General features: G+C 35.0%; 1 protein-coding gene across 1 annotated transcript; it reads right to left on the reverse strand.

The window, feature by feature from the left end:
* Nucleotides 1-12,967: 12,967 nt before the first annotated feature.
* On the reverse strand, nt 12,968-16,973 carry LOC140962722 (serine/threonine-protein kinase PBL27-like). The gene is made up of 6 exons (XM_073421689.1): nt 16,755-16,973; nt 16,481-16,659; nt 15,490-15,686; nt 14,770-14,959; nt 13,922-14,313; nt 12,968-13,822 (listed from the first exon to the last, which is right to left on the reverse strand). Exons 2-6 carry the CDS (start codon nt 16,617-16,619, stop codon nt 13,241-13,243), a joined length of 1,500 nt encoding a protein of 499 aa, XP_073277790.1. The 5' UTR covers nt 16,620-16,659; nt 16,755-16,973; the 3' UTR covers nt 12,968-13,240.
* Nucleotides 16,974-22,898: the final 5,925 nt, after the last annotated feature.

The raw sequence follows: 22,898 nt of genomic DNA on the forward strand, positions 1-22,898 counted from the left end.
ATCCAACGGCTGTGCCTTGTATCTTTGAAGTCAACTGGATTAAATGAAATGAGACAGTTAAGGGTTGTTAACATATATAACAGAACAGAGTCTTCTTCTTCTCGCAACACCGGGAAAACTTTCTGAACACGGAGCACTGAATTCACCCAGTCTCCCTTCTTCTCTTATAGACAATTCTTGAGCTAAGAGTTGCTGATCTTAGGGAGACAGAAAATTTATACAAGCTTGTAATACATATATGGTTGTATGTCGAAGTCTCTATGGTGATGTGATCTTGAGAGAGTTGTAATCGTGATCGACTTGTTCATTTTAGTGGATTTCATTGGGGTGTTCCCAGAACCTTGGATGTAGAATTGATCTCAATCCGAACCAAGTAAATGCGTGTTGTTTCTTTGCTCTTTCTTTCTTTCTTTGATCTCGCTTGAGTTTCTTAACTTCAATCTCAACAAATTGGTATCAGAGTCAGGTTGGTCTTGTGATAACCGGATCTTGACTGACCTGAAAGAAGCCACTTGATCGAGATCCTGACCGAAGTCTTGAGTTGATTTCTGGAGGATAGTCTACTGGCCAAGGGGCAAACCTTCAATATGTCAACATCAAGATTTGAGGTGGAGAAATTCGATGGAAGAAACGACTTCAATTTGTGGAGGGAAAAGATGATTGCATACCTGGGAAACTTAGGGTTGGATGATGCTCTAAATGGTGAATCAAAATTGCCAGACACAATGCTGAACAAAACCGAGATTCTAAAGAAAGCAAGAAACACAATTGTCCTGAGTTTGAGCGACCAAATTCTCAGAAAGGTGGTGAAAGAAAAGTCTGCCTGTGAGATGTGGACTAAGCTAGAGCAATTATATATGACGAAGGCACTCCCTAACAGAATCTACTTGAAGCAACGTTTTTATGGATTCAAGATGGACGAGAATAAGTCCATAGATGAAAATATGGATGACTTCACAAAGTTACTCTCTGATCTAGAAAATATAGAAGTAAAAATTGATGAAGAGGACCAGGATATCTTCTTGCTGAACTCCTTGCCGAAACAGTATGATCAATTGAGAGACACTCTGAAGTATGGGAGAGACTCTCTTACTCTTGAAGAAGTCACAGGGGCTGCCTACTCAAAGGAGTTGGATCTCAGGGCTGCTGGAAAGCAATATAAACTAGCTGGTGAAGGCTTAAACGTAAGAGGCATATCGGTTGAAAGAAAAAAATATGGGAATAAACAAAGACCTCAAACCAGATCAAGGTCAAGAATGATAAAGACTTGCTGGACCTGTAAGAAAGAAGGGCATTTCAGAAGAGATTGTCCTCAAAGAAAGGTAAACCAGAGGCCTGAACTAAGTCTAGGAACAGAAGTTGCAAATGTACTCCAGGGATATCAAGAGGCTGAGGTCCTAACTATATCGACTGATGATCCAAAAGAGCAATGGATCATGGATTTAGGATGCACATACCACATGTCTCCTAGAAGAGATTGGTTCTTTGACTTCGAGGAAAAAGATTCAGGACAAGTGTTAATGGGAAACAACCAATCCTACAGAGTACAAGGTGTTGGCTCAGTAAAGTTGAAGATGTGGGATGGATCAGTGAAAGTGATCACTGAAGTTCGATTCATCCCTGAGCTTAAAAGGAATCTAATCTCTTTAGGAACACTGGACCAAAAGGGATTCAGCTATAAGGCACAAGATGGTGTACTAAAAGTTTCAAAAGGGTCCCTAGTGATCATGAAAGGAAATCTGAAACTAGGATTGTATGTTTTCCAAGGTAGCACCATAACTTCATAAGCAAATGTCATAGTTCCTGTCAAGGATAAAACAGCTCTATGGCACAAGAGACTTGGGCATATGAGTCTAAAAGGACTCCAAGAACTAAGCAAGCAAGGCCTTCTGGACTCGAAGCAGATCAGCAATCTGGAATTCTGTGAGACCTGCGTACTGGGAAAAGCACATAGATTGAAGTTCAACACAGCAACTCACAATACAAAATCAACCCTTGATTACATCCATTCTGATTTATGGGGCTCCTCTACAGTACCTTTGTCACTTTCTGAATCTCAATATTTCATTTCTTTTATTGATGATTATTCTAGAAAAGTGTGGATTTACTTTCTAAAAACAAAGGGGGAAACATTCACAAAATTCCTTGAATGGAAAACCATGATTGAAAACCAAACGGGTAATAAGATAAAGAGATTAAGGACGGATAATGGGTTAGAATTTTGTAACCAACAATTTGATAACCTTTGTGCAAAATCTGGAATTGTTAGACATAGAACATGCACATACACACCACAGCAAAATGGTGTGGCAGAACGCATGAATAGAACTATTATGGATAAAGTTAGATGCATGTTAAGTGAGAGTGGTCTGCCAAATAAATTCTGGGCTGAAGCTGCTTCAACAGCTTGCTATCTAATTAACAGGTCTCCATCTTCTGCCATAGGATTCCTTGTTCCTGAAATGAAATGGTCTTCTATAAAACCTGATTATGATCACATAAGAACCTTTGGGTGTGTAGTATATATTCATGTGAACCAGGGTAAACTCAATCATAGGGCAAAGAAAGGCATATTTCTCGGATATCCTAATGGTGTTAAAGGTTACAAAGTTTGGCTATTAGATGATCTCAAGTGTGTGATAAGTAGAGATGTAATTTTTAATGAAAACGAGTTTTTTAAAACTAACACAAGTGTTCCAGAAAGTGCCAGCTCTATACAAGCTGAGCAGAATCTCCAAAAACAGGTGAATTCTCAAAATTTGGATGGAAACACTGAAGCAGAAAAACCAAGGATCCAAAACTCTGGTGCAAGCACTTGCTCTCAATCTGAAAATGCCTATGAAATATGCCAGAATCAGCCCCAAATAGACTCTCACACTGATGATCAAGAAGTCCAGAGAAATGAGGAAGCTCAGATCGATAAAGATTATACTCAGCCCCTAGATGACTATGTTCTGTCTAGAGATCGTATTAGAAGACAGATTATGAAGCCACCAAGATTTGCGAATGATAGGCTCATAATAGTTGCATTTTTTGTTGTCATGTCTCTCGTTGTTACCACTTCCAACGTGCTAAATTGACACATTTTTGTGTGATTTTATTGTAGGAGGAAGTTTCTGCTCTCGCGATAAATCTGGACTAAAAAGGGTGATTTTATATCACAATTAAAGTTGTCAATATGATCTTAGTGGAAGAAGTGGATCATAAAAATTCAGAAGATGTTTTTGGGTAAGGCGTGATCACGTCTTGTGACGATTCCTTGGCTGCCTAATGAGATAAAGAATTTTTATATCAAGGAAGAAATATAAGATAGAGTTTTTTCCATAAAAAACTCTATATTATTGGAACATATTTTCTAAGTATCTTTTAATTTTAGGGATTAGGATTTATTTTAGGTTATTAGTCTTTTATGTTTTAGAACCCAATCTTTCTTTTGATAACCTACACCACAATTCACGTGAGAGAGGGGCAAGATAAGATTTTTAGTAACAAACACAATCTTCAAAAATCAAAAGTGGGACCCATGTGGAAGAGGGAGACGGTAAAAAAGAGATTGTTCAAAAGAAAATATCCTCATACCAATATATGCACAGTAGAAGAAAAAGAAGATTGAAAAAGAATTCTTCCTCTACCAATCTCACGTGAAGAGCATAAAAGAAAGAGCGAGGATTTTCTCCGATTCTCTCCACAACCCTAGGCTAAGTTTTATTTCTGATTTGAGGGTTGTTTTTATTGTTTAATTTATCACTGTGAGGTTTTATTTTTTTGGATTTAATATTCTTGTTATTCCAAGTATTTGTTGATTTATATTTAATACTATGAAAGTTGTATCTCGGTTAATCTGACAATTTAATTCGTTATATAATTTTCTACTGCTAGCCATGAATTCAATGATCCGTAATTGTCAAGAATGATTGGTACACGAGTAGCATAGATTAGTTGTGTTGTGCTATCATAGCATATTTAGTCTAAATAAATCAACGAAACTCGATCTATCAATTGCAGCTATCTCGGTTGTTAGATTTTAGGATTAACTGTTTTCACAAAAATGAAATGCTATTTTTAATTAATATGGAACGCTATCGTGCCCAGTTAATTATTAATAAGTTTTGACTGGATGCTGGGTTCGGTCAATGATTTTAGGAAAACACAAGAATTTTAGCGGCTATCCCTATAATTCTAAGGTTAATTGCTTGGAGCAACTTGAATAAATTATTTGTTAGCCGATGAACAGTGATATAATTAAATAGTAGAACTCCCTTGAATCAGATCTTTCTCGTATTAAATTCTTCATTTTAGTCTAGTAGACAAATTATCATTTAAATTTATTGTTTTCATTTCTTGGATAAGTTTAGTTTAGTATTTTATTAAATTCATATCCAAAAATCCCCCCTTTTATTTGCATTTTTACTCGAAGAAATCATCCCCCGTTCCCTGTGGATTCGACCCTGCTCACCATTACACTAATTTTATTTAAAGAGTAGGAATTTAAGTTTGGTGGCACAACGACAGCACACCACTGGGCTCCCTAGATAGGTAGGTTAAGTTGATAATTTCTTATCCGACTCATCGAATATAATTAAAAACTGGGTATTGACTTTGGAATTAATTACCTTTTTTTTTTTTNCATGGGAGAGATTCAATTATTTAACAACAACATTCAGGAATCATTATTTTTCTAACTATGTTCTTATTCGACTTTTCCTTAAAGGTTTGGATGCAGTTACACGAAGATGGGTATTTAATGGGGCACTGACAACTGGTAGTCCGCTACTTGGTCGACATTTTAATGGTGTGATATATTTGCTAAATGATATGGCCGACTTTGACTACCATCAGTATTGGGATCTTTCGCTGCAGAGTTAGAGCCACCAATACACTCCAGAAATTAGCCACTCTGATTTTACAGACCAACTTTTCGAGCATAAAAAAGATGAGGAACATAGTCTTGAATTAATCATAAGTCGACTGAATGATATGGTAAACAAGCGCATGGCATCGAATGAGGAAACTGTAAAGCCTCAGTCTGAAGAAATTTTGGAAGAAATATCAAACGAAGATGAGGCACCAATGAAGTTGAGAGATGAACAAGCTCATGAGACTATCGATTTGAGCTCGTCGATAATATTATCATACATACATCTGGGAGAGCCTTGTCTTTCTCCATTGTCGATTTCAACAGATTTCGTTCTTCAAGAGCCAACGATGATACTCTCATCTCATTCATATTATTTAAAGTCACGTTTTGTTGAGGAGACGAGCTTACATTGTATACATCAAGCCAAACTTGAGGGCACATGGAATCAAGACCCATTTATGATGTCATATGACACGTACTTTGGGCGTCAGCCGCTCTTTGAATGAGTGCTATTGAGGGTCAAGCTGACGACTAAAAATCAAGCGCTTTTGGGAGGCAACCCAAATTTTTTGTTCTTATTATTTTTATTTTTTTTCACATAGTATAATTTTTATTACCTTTGTGCAGAAGATGTCTTCTAACAAGGCGTGATCACGTCTTATAAGAATATCACTTCTGCACCAAAAAAAAAAAAAATTTTGCCCTAAACACAGTAGATGTTTTCTAACAAGGCGTGACCACACCTTATGAGAAAACATCTTCTGCAAAAAAAAAAAAAAAAAAAAAAAAAAAANTTTACGTTTTTTTTAATCTAACTCTATTTTTTTTTCTTCCCCCTTCCCAAATTTCTTGCAGGCTTCTTCTTCCTAGCACCGACCTCCATCTCTCGGTCCGCCACAACTTCGCACAGCAGCGTCGCTCAACCACCGGTACCACTCCGCCCGATAGGAAGCTTTGCTCTACGATGCCCAACAATTTTCAGGGGAGTTCTCTAACTTCCCTTGCTTGCTTTTACTGTCTGTGTTGTGCATCTACTTTTTGTGTCATTGAGGACATTGCCACATATAGGTGTAGGAGGGGGTATATAGCCTTATTTATGGTTTCAATTTTTTTTTCTCATTTTTTGCATGTTTAATTGAAAATAAAAAACAAAACAAAAAAAATAAAAATAAACATGGTAGAGTGAATTTGTTTGATCCATAAAGCATGTAGTGTTTATTCGTTATCTCTCTCATTTGAATCTTGAATGCCTCTGATGCGAGTCTATGAAAAAAAAAACTGATGTTTTCTTTGTATGCAACTGTTTTTGCATTCTTACTACTACATTTGTGGGTAGTTGCTCTTGATGATATGTTGAAATGATAAGTGTATGGGGTCTAGCACACATACCGTTTTCTTTGGTGAGCTTTGAGCCTATGAGCAAACATTATATCATGCTCCATTTTATTTGATTGTGTGTTGGTCATGCATTGTTAATTTTTCTAGAACCTGCATTGTTATACATGTCTTTGTTGATACCTTGTGATGGATTAGGTGCATAAACAAAGTAAAGGGCATTAGGTTCAAACCTTTTCTTTCGCATCATCAGTGCCGTTCTTTTGAGCCTACCCTGATTCATTTACCCCTAGTGAGCCAAGTTCGAGCCTGAGCCTATTTGTTGGAAAATAACCATGTTACAAGCCATGATAAATCTTTTTTGTTGGTTATTCCTCTATTTGAACCTTGAATTGGAGAATCATACAAACTTTTCGNTATGTATGTGTTCTTCAGTTCCATAAATCGTTGTACTTCTTTCCTACCCTACCTCTAGCCACGGTACAACCCGTTTACAGCCCTTGTTTGCGCATTCTAATTCATTCATTTGGTGGAGGATGTGATATATTTGCAAGCTTATGGTAAAAATTTTCAGTGTTTTGACATGAGAGCTCTTTAATACATACCTAAACACTAACAAGCGAAATGAGCGAATCTTGTGAGGAGTGTTTGAACCCTATGCCTTTTTTATTTCTACACATTCGGACGGAAGCAATTGTTCATGATGTTGGTATGTTAGGTGCTTAAAAATTAAATTGCTTTGGTGCATGACAAAATATTTTGCGGACAAGTGAATGAAGCATATAGAGGATAATGATTTGAGATAATGAATTGAACTCTTTTATGCTTGAGGACAAGCATGGTTTAGGTGTGGGAGATTTGATAGGCTCACAATAGTTGCATTTTTTGTTGTCATGTCTCTCGTTGTTACCACTTCTAACGTGCTAAATTGACACATTTTTGTGTGATTTTATTGTAGGAGGAAGTTTCTGCTCTCGCGATAAATCTGGACTAAAAAGGGTGATTTTATATCACAATTAAAGTTGTCAATATGATCTTAGTGGAAGAAGTGGATCATAAAAATTCAGAAGATGTTTTTGGGTAAGGCGTGATCACGTCTTGTGACGATTCCTTGGCTGCCTAGTGAGATAAAGAATTTTTATATCAAGGAAGAAATATAAGATAGAGTTTTTTCCATAAAAAACTCTATATTATTGGAACATATTTTCTAAGTATCTTTTAATTTTAGGGATTAGGATTTATTTTAGGTTATTAGTCTTTTATGTTTTAGAACCCAATCTTTCTTTTGATAACCTACACCACAATTCACGTGAGAGAGGGGCAAGATAAGATTTTTAGTAACAAACACAATCTTCAAAAATCAAAAGTGGGACCCATGTGGAAGAGGGAGACGGTAAAAAAGAGATTGTTCAAAAGAAAATATCCTCATACCAATATATGCACAGTAGAAGAAAAAGAAGATTGAAAAAGAATTCTTCCTCTACCAATCTCACGTGAAGAGCATAAAAGAAAGAGCAAGGATTTTCTCCGATTCTCTCCACAACCCTAGGCTAAGTTTTATTTCTGATTTGAGGGTTGTTTTTACTGTTTAATTTATCACTGTGAGGTTTTATTTTTTTGGATTTAATATTCTTGTTATTCCAAGTATTTGTTGATTTATATTTAATACTATGAAAGTTGTATCTCGGTTAATCTGACAATTTAATTCGTTATATAATTTTCTACTGCTAGCCATGAATTCAGTGATCCGTAATTGTCATGAATGATTGGTACACGAGTAGCATAGATTAGATGTGTTGTACTATCATAGCATATTTAGTCTAAATAAATCAACGAAACTCGATCTATCAATTGCAGCTATCTCGGTTGTTAGATTTTAGGATTAACTGTTTTCACAAAACTGAAATGCTATGTTTAATTAATATGGAACGCTATCGTGCCCAGTTAATTATTAATAAGTTTTGACTGGATGCTGGGTTCGGTCAATGATTTTAGGAAAACACAAGAATTTTAGCGGCTATCCCTATAATTCTAAGTTTAATTGCTTGGAGCAACCTGAATAAATTATTTGTTAGCCGATGAACATTGATATAATTAAATAGTAGAACTCTCTTGAATCAGATCTTTCTCGTATTAAATTCTTCATTTTAGTCTAGTAGACAAATTATCATTTAAATTTATTGTTTTCATTTCTTGGATAAGTTTAGTTTAGTATTTTATTAAATTCATATCCAAAAATCCCCCCTTTTATTTGCATTTTTACTCGAAGAAATCATCCCCCGTTCTCTATGGATTCGACCCTGCTCACCATTACACTAATTCTATTTAAAGAGTAGGAATTTAAGTTTGGTGGCACAACGACAGCACACCAGCGAATGTTGAGTTCATAGCATTTGCTCTGAATGTGGCTGATCTAATTGAGCTTGAGGCACCAACCAGTTATAATGAAGCCAAGATGAGCAAGGACTGGATCAACTGGAGAAAAGCCATGAATGAGGAACTCGAATCATTATATAAAAATCACACTTGGACTCTTGTTGATAGGCCAAAAGAAAAAAGGGTCATTGGTAGTAAGTGGGTATTCAAAAGAAAACCAGGGATTCCAGGGGTAGAAGCAGCCAGATTCAAGGCCATATTAGTGGCAAAAGGATTCTCTCAAGTGGAAGGTGTAGATTACCATGAAGTTTTTTCTCCTGTAGTAAAGCATACCTCAATCAGAATTCTATTGTCAATCACTGCTGTGTTCGACTTGGAATTAGAACAATTGGATGTCAAGACTGCCTTCTTACATGGCAAATTAGAAAAAGAGATATTGATGACACAATCTGAAGGATTTGTACAACAAGGTGATGCTGGAAAAGTCTGTCTACTGCACAAATCGCTTTATGGTCTCAAGCAATCTCCCCGGCAGTGGTATAGGCGGTTTGATGACTTTATTTTGAGTCGAGGGTTCCAGAGATCAAAACATGATAGCTGTGTTTATTATGCCAGACTTCTAGATAAGTCATATATATATCTACTAATCTATGTAGATGACATGCTCATCGCATGTAAGGACTTGAAGGAAATACAGAGATTGAAAGATCTCCTTAACTCTGAATTTGATATGAAGGACCTCGGGCCAGCCAAGCGCATCTTAGGAATGGATATCATTAGAGACAGATCTGCAAGAACCCTGAGCCTATCCCAAGAAGGATACATATGTAAGCTATTGGACATTTTCGGTATGAAAGATGCTAGGAGTGTAAGCACTCCCATTGGTGCACACTTCAAGCTAAAGTCGGTCAAGGAGGAAGATACTGAACTAGAACATACTTGCATGAAGGATGTACCATATTCAAATGCAGTAGGAAGTATTATGTACACCATGGTATCAACGAGACCAGATATAGCATATGGATTGGGTTTAATTAGCATATTTATGAGCAAGCCAAGTATGGAACACTGGCAAGCCGTGAAGTGGTTGCTAAGATACTTGAAGGAGACCAAGAAGCTGAAATTGGTTTACTCTCGATCCCAACAATCAACCTGTGGTGTCATAGGATACTGTGACTCAGATTATGCTGCTGACCTTGATAAAAGAAGGTCATTATCCGGATATGTTTTTACGCTTGAAGGAAATGTTGTAAGCTGGAAATCAAGTTTGCAACATGTGATAGCCTTGTCAACAACCGAAGATGAATACATCTCTCTCACAGAAGCTGTAAAGGAAGCATTGTGGATCAAGGGCTTTGTCACTGAACTGGGATATGAACAGAAATCTGTTACACTCTTTTGTGATTCACAAAGTGCAATTCATCTCTCTAAAAATGCAGTATTCCATGAAATAACAAAGCACATTGACGTGAGGTTACATTTTGTGAGAGAAATCATCACAAGGGAACTTGTTAATGTCAAAAAGATCAACACAAATGTAAACCCCGCTGATATGATAACTAAAGTTATTCCAGTGAACAAGCTCAAGGATGCCTTGAGTCTGCTCAAAATAGAGGAATGATTGTCAGGTCCTGAATATGGGAACATACATCTGGAATCACTGAAATGAGCCAAATAGGTGGAGAATTGTGAAGAGTTATTTGTCTCATTAAGTTAATCAGACGGCTGAGATCACTCATAGCCAAAGGGGACTTCATCCAACGGTTGTGCCTTGTATCTTTGAAGTCAACTGGATTAAATGAAATGAGACAGTTAAGGGCTGTTAACATATATAACAGAACAGAGTCTTCTTCTTCTCGCAACACCGGGAAAACTCTCTGAACACAGAGCACTGAATTCACCCAGTCTCCCTTCTTCTCTTATAGACAATTCTTGAGCTAAGAGTTGCTGATCTTAGGGAGACAGAAAATTTATACAAGCTTGTAATACATATATGGCTGTATGTCGAAGTCTCTATGGTGATGTGATCTTGAGAGAGTTGTAATCGTGATCGACTTGTTCATTTTAGTGGATTTCATTGGGGTGTTCCCAGAACCTTGGATGTAGGATTGATCTCAATCCGAACCAAGTAAATGTGTGTTGTTTCTTTGCTCTTTCTTTCTTTCTTTGATCTCTTTATTTTATTCACTCTCATGGGCTTTATCATTTCACAAAGCTTTATTTTAACTATTTACATGTCATCAAAGATGTAAATGAATAAAGCCGCTCGCAAACTATTCAAATTTTGATTCGGTAAAAAAACCTTATTCGAAATTGTTCGTTAAGTCTATCGAACCGAGCTCGATAAGCTACACAATTTTATCGAACCGAACTCGAGTTCGAGGATATTCGGCTAGTAAGCTCCCGAACATTTTCGTGAACTCAAGCATGAGCTCAACTAGTTTTGGATCTTGAGTGTACAATAATAACTTGCATTGTCTCCCGTCGAAATAGAATGTAAGGGAAGTTATTGAAAGACTATATAATGAGAAGTTTACCCTCTTAAACTGTCATATCTTAGTTGATCTTTTTGACTAAGAATGCTCGATGAGTTCGAAAACAAACTTGTTTAACGAGCTCAAAAATTATCTTGTTTAACGAGTTCGAAAACGAGCTCGCTTAACGAGCTGCGATCGCGAGCTCGAGTCAGACTCATTAAACACGATAAACGAGCTATTAACGAACCGAGCTTGAGCTATTCGCGAGCTTAATAATTTTAAAACAAGACGAGCTTGAACCTGATACTGTTTGGCTCGACTCGTTTACATCCATATACGTTACATGCATCATCGTGGTACAGAAGAAAAATGGCTTTATTTTAAATTAAAAAAATGATTGTTCGTTATCTCTTTCTCTTTGAAATTGAAAATGAAGGTTGTAATTTGAAATTGATCACACCAAAAGACAATTCAATTATTATATATGTTGACTTCTTGCTTAATAAAATAGAGTAGATTTATTATTTTCAAAGCACACTATGCATCAGAAATAAGAATAATTATAACTAAAGAGAAATAAGAATAATTGATTAGTGATTAATTGATTATTGTTATAATCACCATGATGGATTGATAATGGTTAATTGCATAAATGTAAATAAAATCACACCAAACCAAGAACACAATTAATCTCATTTCATTTTTTATTTAGAGTTAATTTCCTTTCTTTAATTAATTTCTTCCCCTCAAATCCATCAGCGATTGTTCAAAAAATTGTGGGGAATCCAAGAAGGCCGTTAATGTCACAAAAAGCACATTTCCAAGAACTAGAGCCTTTCCAAGAACCGATCTCAAGAGAACCGAACCCTTTTATTTTGAGCTCGCACGAGGTCGAGCTTAATCTTTTGTAATCGTGTATGATCATCTCCTCGACTCGTTTTCACTCTTAGTTTTTACCCTATACACCACCATGGTAATGCCAATGTGTGCCTAAGTTTATAAGTTGTTCGAAATCATTAATAAACTTTTAGTGAGTGTTTGTTTAAATTTTTTTCTGCGAAATATATAACCTTATAATATTTAAGAATAGGCCATTGAGCTCTTATAAAACATTTTTAAAAAATAAAATGTACAACTTACTTTTAAAGACTATTTAAATTTTATTTAACCAAAATTATCTGAATACTTATTATAATTCTCCAAAGTTTATTTATGCACTCCTTTTACATAATAATAATTTTGTTTTATAAAAGTTAAGGTTTCTGTTCTTCCATAGTTGTCTGTTGGTTCTTTAAAACAGTCCATATACCAATTCAAAGTGGCTCATGCACCATGGAAATATGTTCATTGTTGAAATAAATAAAAGCACCTAATTAACATAATCAAATCATTAATTCTAATTAGAATCATTCAGCTAAGATCCAACGTTATTTTTTATTTTATATTCATTGTTGAAATAAATAAAAGCACTTAATTGACACAATTAAATCCATTAATTACGATTCAATTCATTCGGCCAGGAGCCAACCTTATTTTTTTTATCTTATAGATATTTCCTTGTATGTCCTAGCTAATATTTTGCGTTTGCAGTTGTATCCATGGTGCATGTTTTAATGCCATCTTCAATCCTTTTCTGTGCATGTTTTTCTTGTGAAAAACTGAAGGAACGAGACTAAAGAGACAAGGCTTGCTTTTATGAAGAAATGACGACATATTACTCTGGTAGAGCAAGTATGATTTTACAAAAGGGGTTGAAAGGTCATTTCGTCATTGAATAAGCCGATGACAGAGGAGACTCATTCGGCTCAAATATCCACATATAGTGTAACCATACAACACAAGATTGACATCCCAATTGGCTCTGTCACCCAAAACCAAAGGAAGCATCCTCATGTAGTGGACAAGTAAAACAAGGATCACAAATTTGAAATCTTCCCTAAGTTCTTTAAATACATATATTTAACACAATCCATACACCCGTTCTTCAATATCATATCGTAAAAACCTCGGTTTCTGTGACGAAGTTACTGAACCATTCAGCCTAATATCAAACTACAAGAATGATGAGAGGACAAGTAAAAACAATGCATGAAAATTGGATAATGAAGCTTCACGTTTTTAGTTAGAACCTGAAGCCCAGTTCTTGGTGTGTCATCCTCTCCAAGGAAATGGATCCTTAGACAGATAAACAATGTCATTCATTCATGCGCTTTCTTTCCCTCCAATTCTCACCCCAAACTTTGGCCTCAGCAACCGCACGTTCCCTGTCTAAGTCCCGGTTTCTTGGAGTCTCCCTTGCCTTGCCACTAGGGCTATTTCTCTGAGAATCGGGTTCTTCTGATTCTTCCAAACCCCATTTACGACCCGACCCACATCCAGTTTCGGCCCTTCTCAACTCTGCCCCGTTGTTGAACTCCCTCTTTCTCAAATTGGGGGAGTTTTTATGACTGGACGGGGAACCCTGGGTGGTGGACTCGTCTAGGTTATCAGTTCCATCAGATACACACCTTTGGTCAGCCCGGAGTCTGGTTGTGGGTCTAGATGGACCGATCTTGTTACCTTGTGAGACAGGTGCATTATGATCGTAAGTTTGGGATGCTAGATAAGTCAAAGCGGTCACGACGTCTCCAATAAGAGGCCTTGTGGCAGCTTGCTCTTGCAAGCACATGGCTGCCACTGCCAATGCTTGATAAAGCCCACGAATTGGATATCGACCTTGCAACAGAGGATCAGCCATTTTCGGAAACTTTCTTCGATCTTTGAAAAGAGGCCTTGCCTAAAAGTGAACAAGAAACCATTATAGGCCATTTCAACATATCCTAATTAAAGAATTAACATGTAATTTCCCCTTTGCAAGAATAATTTATGAACTTACCCATGCAACAAGATTATGCTCCCCCGCTCCCTTTGTGTTGTCAATAGCCTTTCGGCCGGTGATGATTTCAAGAAATACAACTCCAAAACTGTACACGTCAGACTTCAGTGTAAGTTGGCCGGTCATGGCATATTCAGGAGCACAATAACCATAAGTCCCCATCACCCTCGTTGAGACATGAGTTTTATCCCCAACAGGTCCGAGTTTTGCAAGTCCAAAATCTGATAACTTGGGGAAGTATCCTTCATCGAGGAGAATATTTGAAGATTTTAAGTCTCTGTATATAACCGGGGGATTAGCTTTGTCATGCAAATACTCCAATCCCTTAGCTGCACCAGCAGCAATCTTCATTCTTGTATTCCAGTCCAAGGGTTCTTTATCTGGTTGAAGATCTACAGAGACATGGAAATAAACTTGGATAAATCACTAAATAGTATCATCAGATGAACCGATGGATGACAAACATAGTATCATCAGATGAACCGATGGATGACAAACATGGCCGTAATCAAGGATTTTATCAATAACAAGTCCAAAAGTGGTAAAGAAGATGATATGTTAGAATTTCGAGTGTAGCAACACTCATGAACGAAAAACATTTTGCAATATTAGTGGTCTTGCTCACTCAAGTTCCATAGTATTCCATACAAGCCAAGAAATCACATAAAGTCGTCCATTTTTTAGAAAGCTTTTGTATTGATATCTAGCTGTTCGTGCATTTAAAACACAGTAATATTAACCAAGTATTCACAGCCAAAGATGCTGATTTTGATTCAAATTACTCTCAACTTCTTGAGATTTAATGTAGACGAATCGATTTGTGATAAATAATAAAATTTTATGCTAACCATGTAAATGGTCCTCTAGCGATCCAAATGGCATGTACTCATAAACAAGAAGCCGTTGGTCGCCATCAGCACAATATCCTATTAAATTGACAAGATTTTGATGGTGTAAGAGGCTAAGCATAAGAACCTCCACCAAAAATTCTCTATTCCCTTGAAGGCCATTCCTGTCAAGCTGTTTCACCGCAACCACCTGCAAAAAGCATAGGTTTTCCCACTTCAAGTAAATAAAACACTCAGCATCGTGAGTAAAGTACTAAGACATCATATTTATTCAAAGAATTTTTTAAAAAAAGTCAATATTTCTTGGCTGGGTAGTAATAATTAATCCCATTGTTATGTGTGGCTACCTATATTAAACACCCAGCGAAGCACGGTCTCTAGGCTGTTTTGGAATCCAAGACATTCAAGTCAGGGCTAATGTCATATGTTTGATTGCCATAAATTTCAAGTAGATGCAACTGTTGTGAAAACAAAGGTTGGATAGCAATAGTTATCACACATTCTATGGGATTTCCTATGAACCATAACGACCAAAAAGTGGTGGATGAGTTAGTGTACTGTTAAAAGATTTTAACTGCATCATTGCCACAACTATGATTTACTACAGCCAGAAGCGATTGATCATAAGTCTTGACTAGTTCAACTTCGAACTTGACATAATGAATGGAAATTTTGAAGTAATAGCAATATGATTTATTCATAATAAGCAACACAATCTACCTGGCATGTGCTTTCCAGTCGACCTTTATAAACACGTCCAAAACCACCTTCACCAAGCAAACACTCTGGTCTAAAGTTCTTTGTGGCTGCAGCAAGTTCACGGAAAGTAAATGTTTGTGCCGCAATATGGGCTATTGACTCTTTGGCAATGGCAGTTTCCTTCTTAGACTCATTGCCAATCCGTGATTTTGATTTATCTGAAATGTGTTGAGGCAAATGCAAATTAAAAATAGATTATTTAAAGAATCTCGAAGCCAAGACATCAACACATTCACACAATTTCAAAAAGGAAATGAATCGTGACTGCCTCTTGAATAACATACCATCTCAAATACTTGACCTACACTAATCAAAATAATTCAATATCCTGAACCAAACACATTCCACTATCTACATCTGATTTCAATCAATATGCATCTCAAATCTCGTAGGGATCCGACACATAATAGCAAGTCACCTGCATTTACCCTACCCACTTCACCTTCTTTCTTATATCAAGATATAGTTCAATTCAGGAAATTATGGGTCGACCAATATAAACTGTTACCAGTATCCCCTTTTATCATGTTCAAGTAGAATTCAAAATAAATTAAAAACCAAATAAAACAGAGAATCTGTCTCCAACAATCCATTCTAAGGCAACATTTCAACACAGAGAGGCAAAAGTTCAAAGACACGGCATAATTGATAACCTGATAAATATTACAGCAAAATGAGAAATAAACCAACAAGCCAATTTTTTAATTCTTTAAAAAAAAAAAAACCATGTGCCTTGGCCCTTGGACCAGCAAATCCAAATCACTAAAAAGAAAAAAATACAAAATAACCACGGATCGAGACAGTGAAACCAACCATATTGCATCACATCAAAAAAGAAAATCCAACAAACAAAATAACTCATATTTAAGACATTCAAACACACTCATGAACCCCCAAAATTCAAGAAAATATAAAATTCAAAAATTAGAGAAAGAGGGTCAAAATTAAATACCAGAGCTAACTCCCTTCAAATGACTGTGACACTGAGCTGCTAATCCTTCTTTAACAGACTCCTTAGCAACTTCCTTAATTCCATTGTTATTATCACACCCGTCTTCTTTTGATGATCCAAAACAAGGAAAACACCCCATATCGCCTCCAGAACAATAAAACAACCGCAAGATTCTCACACTGAATCAATATACAATCTTCCAATTACATAATTTTGAACAAATATAGTAAATTTTAACAGCTATTCCAAGTATCCCATCTCATAAAAATCCCACCTTTAGATAAGATTATGAGGAACCGGCAACTCATCATCGATCACTCAGAACAGATCAAGACAAGAGATCAGTACGTACACAGCTCGTTTTACAAGCAAAAGCAGATCAACAAATCGAAGAAAATCTTGATTCTTTAAGACAAAGGTAAAGCAAGAAAAGGAAACATGAAAGAATATTTCAATATATAGTGAAGAAAATTGTGTTGATGCATAAATGTGTACATTTTTCATGTAATAATGGAAATAAAATAAAACGTGAGTGGTGAAAAGTCAAAAAGAAGATATTTTATCTCTCTCTTTTTTTCTTTTTTTTTTAGTTTAAATTTTGCGTGAGCGAAATTAGGTGAATGGAGTGTGCGTAGTCGGCAGTCTTCTTGGGTTAAGACTCAAATTTTACTAAATTTTAGGGGCCAACATGTAATTAACATTCAATTTGAAATTTTTATGTACAATTACTCTAAAGTAAAGAGGACGATGTCAAAATAAATTCTAACAAAATTTTCAGTTTAGACTCCACCATTTAGTTGTCTCCCAACATTGAGGAATTTGTCATGTAGAATTATATTTGATTCGACTTGGAAAATAATGTGAGACTGAGAGTTCAAGTTGAAATTCGGACTCGATTTAGTGAAATTTTCACGTTAATCAAACTCGAATAATTTACGTATAACTAGATTTCAGTCCAAAATATTCGATTTTTAAGAATATCGAACTCGAACTCGAGCATTAGTTTTAATCATTTTTAAGTTAAAATCTACCGTTTAATCAATTTATGATATGTATAGTTGTATACTATATATATAAAAGCAGAAAAATATGATAAAAATAGAATCAATAATTTTTTTGCCTAAAATTATTACTGAAAGAGTGATGTTATATGTACATCGATATTTGTAATACACAAAAAATTCAATTTATCAAAATCTCACTATATATTGAGTACAAAATCTCGCGATATAATGATTTTAAATATCGCTGTAACGATATATTGATGATATCTTTAGCATTATTCTTACTGAAAATAGCATAGGAAACATAATATTAAATATATGTATCTAATCAATTAATACATTAATTAGAAAATATCATGTTAAATATATGCACCTAATGTATTAATGAGAAAACATCATATTAAATGTTAAAAAGTAAAAATATTAAATTTACATTTTAATCTCAGTAAATCTTAAAAACATATTTATAAAAAAATTGTTACATGAATTATAGCTTTAGAAAAATCAGTTTTTTTAATGTTTAAAAGGAAAAAATCATATTAAATTTGTATTTTAATCTCAAGACCATAAAAATATATTTTAAAGTTAAATTGTTTTAATATACTCAGTTCTTCAATGAATAATTCTAAATTAAAAAAAAAATCCAACGACAGTTGACCAAGAACACAACTACATAAATTTGAATTTTAATAGATGTCTGTCATCTGAAAATTTAAATTTGAATTTTCAGATTAGCTAAAAACCTTTTTTCGTCATCAAAAAAAATTTAATTTTGCTTTTAATAGGTTGGTCGTTTTGCCTATATGCATATATACATAGAATAGGTCTCTTGTGAGACGGTCTCATGAATATTTATCTGTGAGACGAGTCAACCCTATCGAATACAATAAAAAGTAATACTTCTAGCATAAAAAGTAATAATTTTTCATGGATGGCCCAAATAAAAGATTCGACCAACGAAATTGATCAGTGAGATCGTCTCACAAGAGTTTTTGTGATATACATATACCCAGCCTTCAAAATATACATACAACAGCAGATTCTTTTTTCAAATTCACTTCGAAAAAATCAACCTAAGATTTAGAAGAATGGCACCACTGTTGAGTGTAATCGACCATCAATTAAATTTTTTGTGTCTTGAATCTACGTTTGATGAACCTACCTATATCCAATTATAAGAACGAAATTTTCATCTTATAATATATGTTCAACGATCGAGAGGTTAAGTTATTAAATTTTTCTAAAATATTACATATATTCTGTTAGAGTAGATGTCTTGTAAACCAACGGTTGGTTAGGGAATTTACCATACGAGTGCTCAAACAATATCTTGAAGTTCGAGATTTAAAATTTTTTAAAAAAACTTCTGCTGCGTTTAGGCATGAGAAAACACGATTCACAACATATTCATCTAAACTTTCTATATAATTGTCATATTCTCTAGGATTCACACATTCATGGGATTCTCAAAATGGGGACATTTGTTTGCTGTTAAAGACGTGAAATAAATACAAAATCATTGTTGTAAAGAACACTCAAGACACGTTTCCATCCTATATGTATCAATTCAGATCATTTGGTAAACTGGAAATTCAACAAGTAGTGGATGAAAAAATACTTTATGATTAGTTACATTTATTTACTTTTTTCTGAAATGTTATATACAACTTTCAGATTTAAGTGTTTGTTTTTCAGATGTCATAGGCAATTAAGGTGGTGACGAGGGACTACCAAAAAATAAAGAGATAGATAGACGACGTCTTACGAAATTAACTTATCGATATCCTCCTTGATTGAAGACACAGAATAAGTGCTGATATTTTTAATATCTTGCTTAATATTCATACTGATTCAGTGCTATTTATCCTTTAGAAATAATCGATTAGTGGGGAAGTTTGGTTGGTTGACAATGTGATGGGTTAGTTACTTGGATATATAAAATGATTCACATGGAAAAATGAGGTTCGTTCCCGAACCCTATTGTTGTAAGTTTAGAGTAATTTTCCAACTATGATAAATCTGATAAATTAGCAAATTTGGGTTGATTTCATATGTTTAAGATACAACTCCGTGTGAAGGACCACACCGGCAATGCACTATTATTGCTATGGGATAGATTGTGTGTCAAAGGATGTCAAAACCGATCCTACATGTTGTTAGGCATAATTAAAACATGCATATACATGTTACTTTTTTGAATATTGTTGAGTCAATAGGGTATGAGTATTTAAACAAAGAAAATACGATGAAAAACTCGATTTTACTAGAAATCTAATTTCTATGATTTCCGATGGTTTAGTGGGTTGACCGATGAGGAGTTTAAGCCTGGAATTAATTTTTGAAATACTATTACGCTGAATTAATGTCTCATTACTTGGCTTAATTTTCATATTTATTTTTCACCCGTTGAAATTTTACCGTTGGTGCAGATGTTGAAGAAGGCCTCCTACCGGACATACATGAAGCAACGTCAACAATCACCGGAGGCCTCATCAATCAATTTCAGGCACATCCAAATCGGTTGTCTGCCTCAAATCTGACGTCTTTTTATTTCGTTCTTCATAAGATTGTTGTTCAGAATTGGACCCCTTCCACGAATTCTACAACCGTCACCAGACAGCAAGCAATGACTCTTTTTGCCATTGGTACACCTGGTACCTTCAATTTTGGTAAACTTGTATTCAAGACAGTACTTCAATTTGCCGAGGGGGTGGACTGAAAATGTCTAAGCTACTGTTCCCCTCACTGATTTATTGGATCCTTGAGTCTCAAGGATTCATTAGAGACATTGAAGAACAAATGTCTGATGCAAGTCAGGTACTAAAAATTGCGCATGCCCTTCTCAAGGCAATCAAAAAATAGACCTTCCATGGTCCGAGTCTAGTACAGCCTATGCTGTCTCTGATGTCCCTCAAGGCACTACTGATACTCACACACTCACGCGATATGTGATGATTTCCACTGCTGCCAACCAAGCCCAGATCGATCATGCCCTTGCAAAGATTCTTTAAGCCAAGTCTGATCTGGCCTACTATGAGAATCTCGTTGCAGACTATAGGCTAGCGTTGGAGGTCGCTGTCCATTCTGGACAAAAAGGGGGAGATCACACTGGAGCAGAAACTGATTCGGAACAAGAGAAGGAGATGACACCGATGTAGCTAAAACTGATACTGATCAGTGATTAATCACCTTGTTTTGTTCCTATGATATTTTGTTATTCTGTCTTTTTGTGTGCCTTATGTTTTTTGTTACTTTGTTTTAATGTTATGTTTTCATACTCTACCTCAAAGATATGTAGTGAATGTTTGTTTCTCTCAAGTGTTGTCTTATGTGTTGCTAACAATTCTGACAACACGTATGCTAATTTGATCAAATTTAAGAGGAGACGTGTTATCACAATTAGGGGGAGAAGGATTCTCATATATAATGGGAGACCAAATGGAATCAATATGAAAAATAGTGTTTGTGCTGATTTTGTCCAGAAAAGCAAAAATGGGGAGATTGAAAAGAAAATTAGTCTTAGTTTCCAAGATATAATTTAGTCCTTGAAATAATCTTTTTCTTAAATTTAATTTCCTTATTGATAAGATTGTGTGAAATATTTTATTAAGGGTTTTGTCTTTTTAGATATGATATTTATGATAATGATTTTATAAAAGAGTTTATTTCTAATAAAACTCTTGATTTTCATATCTTGTAGAATTCTTTTTTGAAGATAAACCATAGGAGATGAGGAAACTATAAATAAGAGAAGCAAGCTAAGGAAAAGATTATTTCAATGACTAAATTATATCTTGGAAACCAATACTAATTTTCCTTTCAACGTTGATGTGGCAACGATGTGGCGCTGAGTTGACGCCAGCATGGTGATGACGTGTGCAATCAATACTTCCGATGAAATATGAGTAAAATTGTTAAAAATTAAAATATACTTTACTTAAACTGAAATTGGATAATATACAAGGCAAAATCACAAAAAACACATATATGAAAGCAAAAAATGTAAATTCTCAACATATAATTTAATAAAATATTCAGTTTTACTCTCTTTAATTTTGTTGTTTCTGATCTTTATATTATGCATTAAATATCTAGTTTTGAAAATATTTTAATTAGTCTTTTATCACATCATACCTTAATTTTAACATTCTTTACATAAATAATAGATATATGCACACGTTCAATAATGTAATATGTATGACCACTATTACATAAAGAAATAATTTTGTTTCACCAATAATATCTCGCAAGAACAATGGTCGTCCTTGAAATGGTGAAAATGAATTCTATCCCTAGATATAATCGAAGATCTTAGATATAAGCTTTGTAGCAGAATGACAATTCCCACAAACCCTTAAATTTTTCACAATTCTTAAGGCTATTCCGGGTTTTGTAGTAATCAAACCAAAGGCAACAGCCAACATCTTAAAGCATTACATTCAGCACTCTCACTTGATCGAATATTAAGTTTGCGTGTGTGAATAGTTTTTTACATACACAATTTTAATTTTTTTTTTTTGTGGGTATACGATTTTGCCACTTGTTGCATGAGTTGCGTGCTTCGAGCTTGTATGCCGGGATTTTGTGTTTTAAAGCATCAAACGCAACGACATCCGGTATATTTGCGTGTTACCTGTGATTACTACTTTTGATAAACAGAGGAGATCAGGAAAGATAGAATTAGGCAATTGTCTAGCTTGGACAAGCATTCAGTCAAGGAGATGAACGCATGTTTACGCCCTTATTGACCAAGTCAGATTTTATTTGTTATGATAAAAAGTGGGGTGTTGCTGCTTGTTGTCCTGTTGTTGGGGAGGAATAGTCGATACTTTGTGGATATGTTTTTACAACATCATTCCGGTTCTAAAATAAATTCCTTTAGATTGTTTTGTTGTTTTTAAGGATACTTTTAGAATATTGATGAATTTTGTTGGCACATCATATCGGGAGTGGAAAAGCTTACCCTTGAATTCTGTTGACCTTACAATTTGCTTAAAAACGATCCTCTTGCTTTTTTGATCGATTTTCTCACAAAACATTCTTTTCAAACACCAAACAAAAATGCTCTCGATGTTCTTGAATTTGATCATATTACTTTCACTTATGAGGTTGTAGATGCATGCTGTCGAATTGGGATTCTTGAACTTAGCATATTGTTCACTCCATTTGAAACTACAAATTCATGGTCATGTTCTCTAATTAAAGAGTTTGTTTCTATTTAAAGTGATAAAGTAATATATTTCTTACAAAACTTGCTAGGTAACGAATGAAGTCTCTACCCAATTTATACTAGTGGAGCTCTACAATGAATGACCAAGATCTACTTAATCCAATGATAATGATTTAGTCTTCAAAAACTACATACAAAGATTCTAGATAATTTCACTCTACATTGTTCTAGATGATTCTTTTAT

The sequence above is a fragment of the Primulina huaijiensis genome, chromosome 2 (genome assembly GCF_012295235.1).
Source record: "Primulina huaijiensis isolate GDHJ02 chromosome 2, ASM1229523v2, whole genome shotgun sequence".
NCBI lineage: Eukaryota > Viridiplantae > Streptophyta > Magnoliopsida > Lamiales > Gesneriaceae > Primulina > Primulina huaijiensis.

Coding starts and splice junctions, on each gene's coding strand:
- LOC140962722 (XM_073421689.1), bottom strand. CDS start 16,619: ATGGGGTGTTTTCCTTGTTTTGGATCATCAAAAGAAGACGGGTGTGAT. Junction 15,687..16,480: donor TTTGAAGGGAGTTAGCTCTG/GTATTTAATTTT, acceptor AACACATTTCAG/ATAAATCAAAATCACGGATT. Junction 14,960..15,489: donor GACTGGAAAGCACATGCCAG/GTAGATTGTGTT, acceptor TGCTTTTTGCAG/GTGGTTGCGGTGAAACAGCT.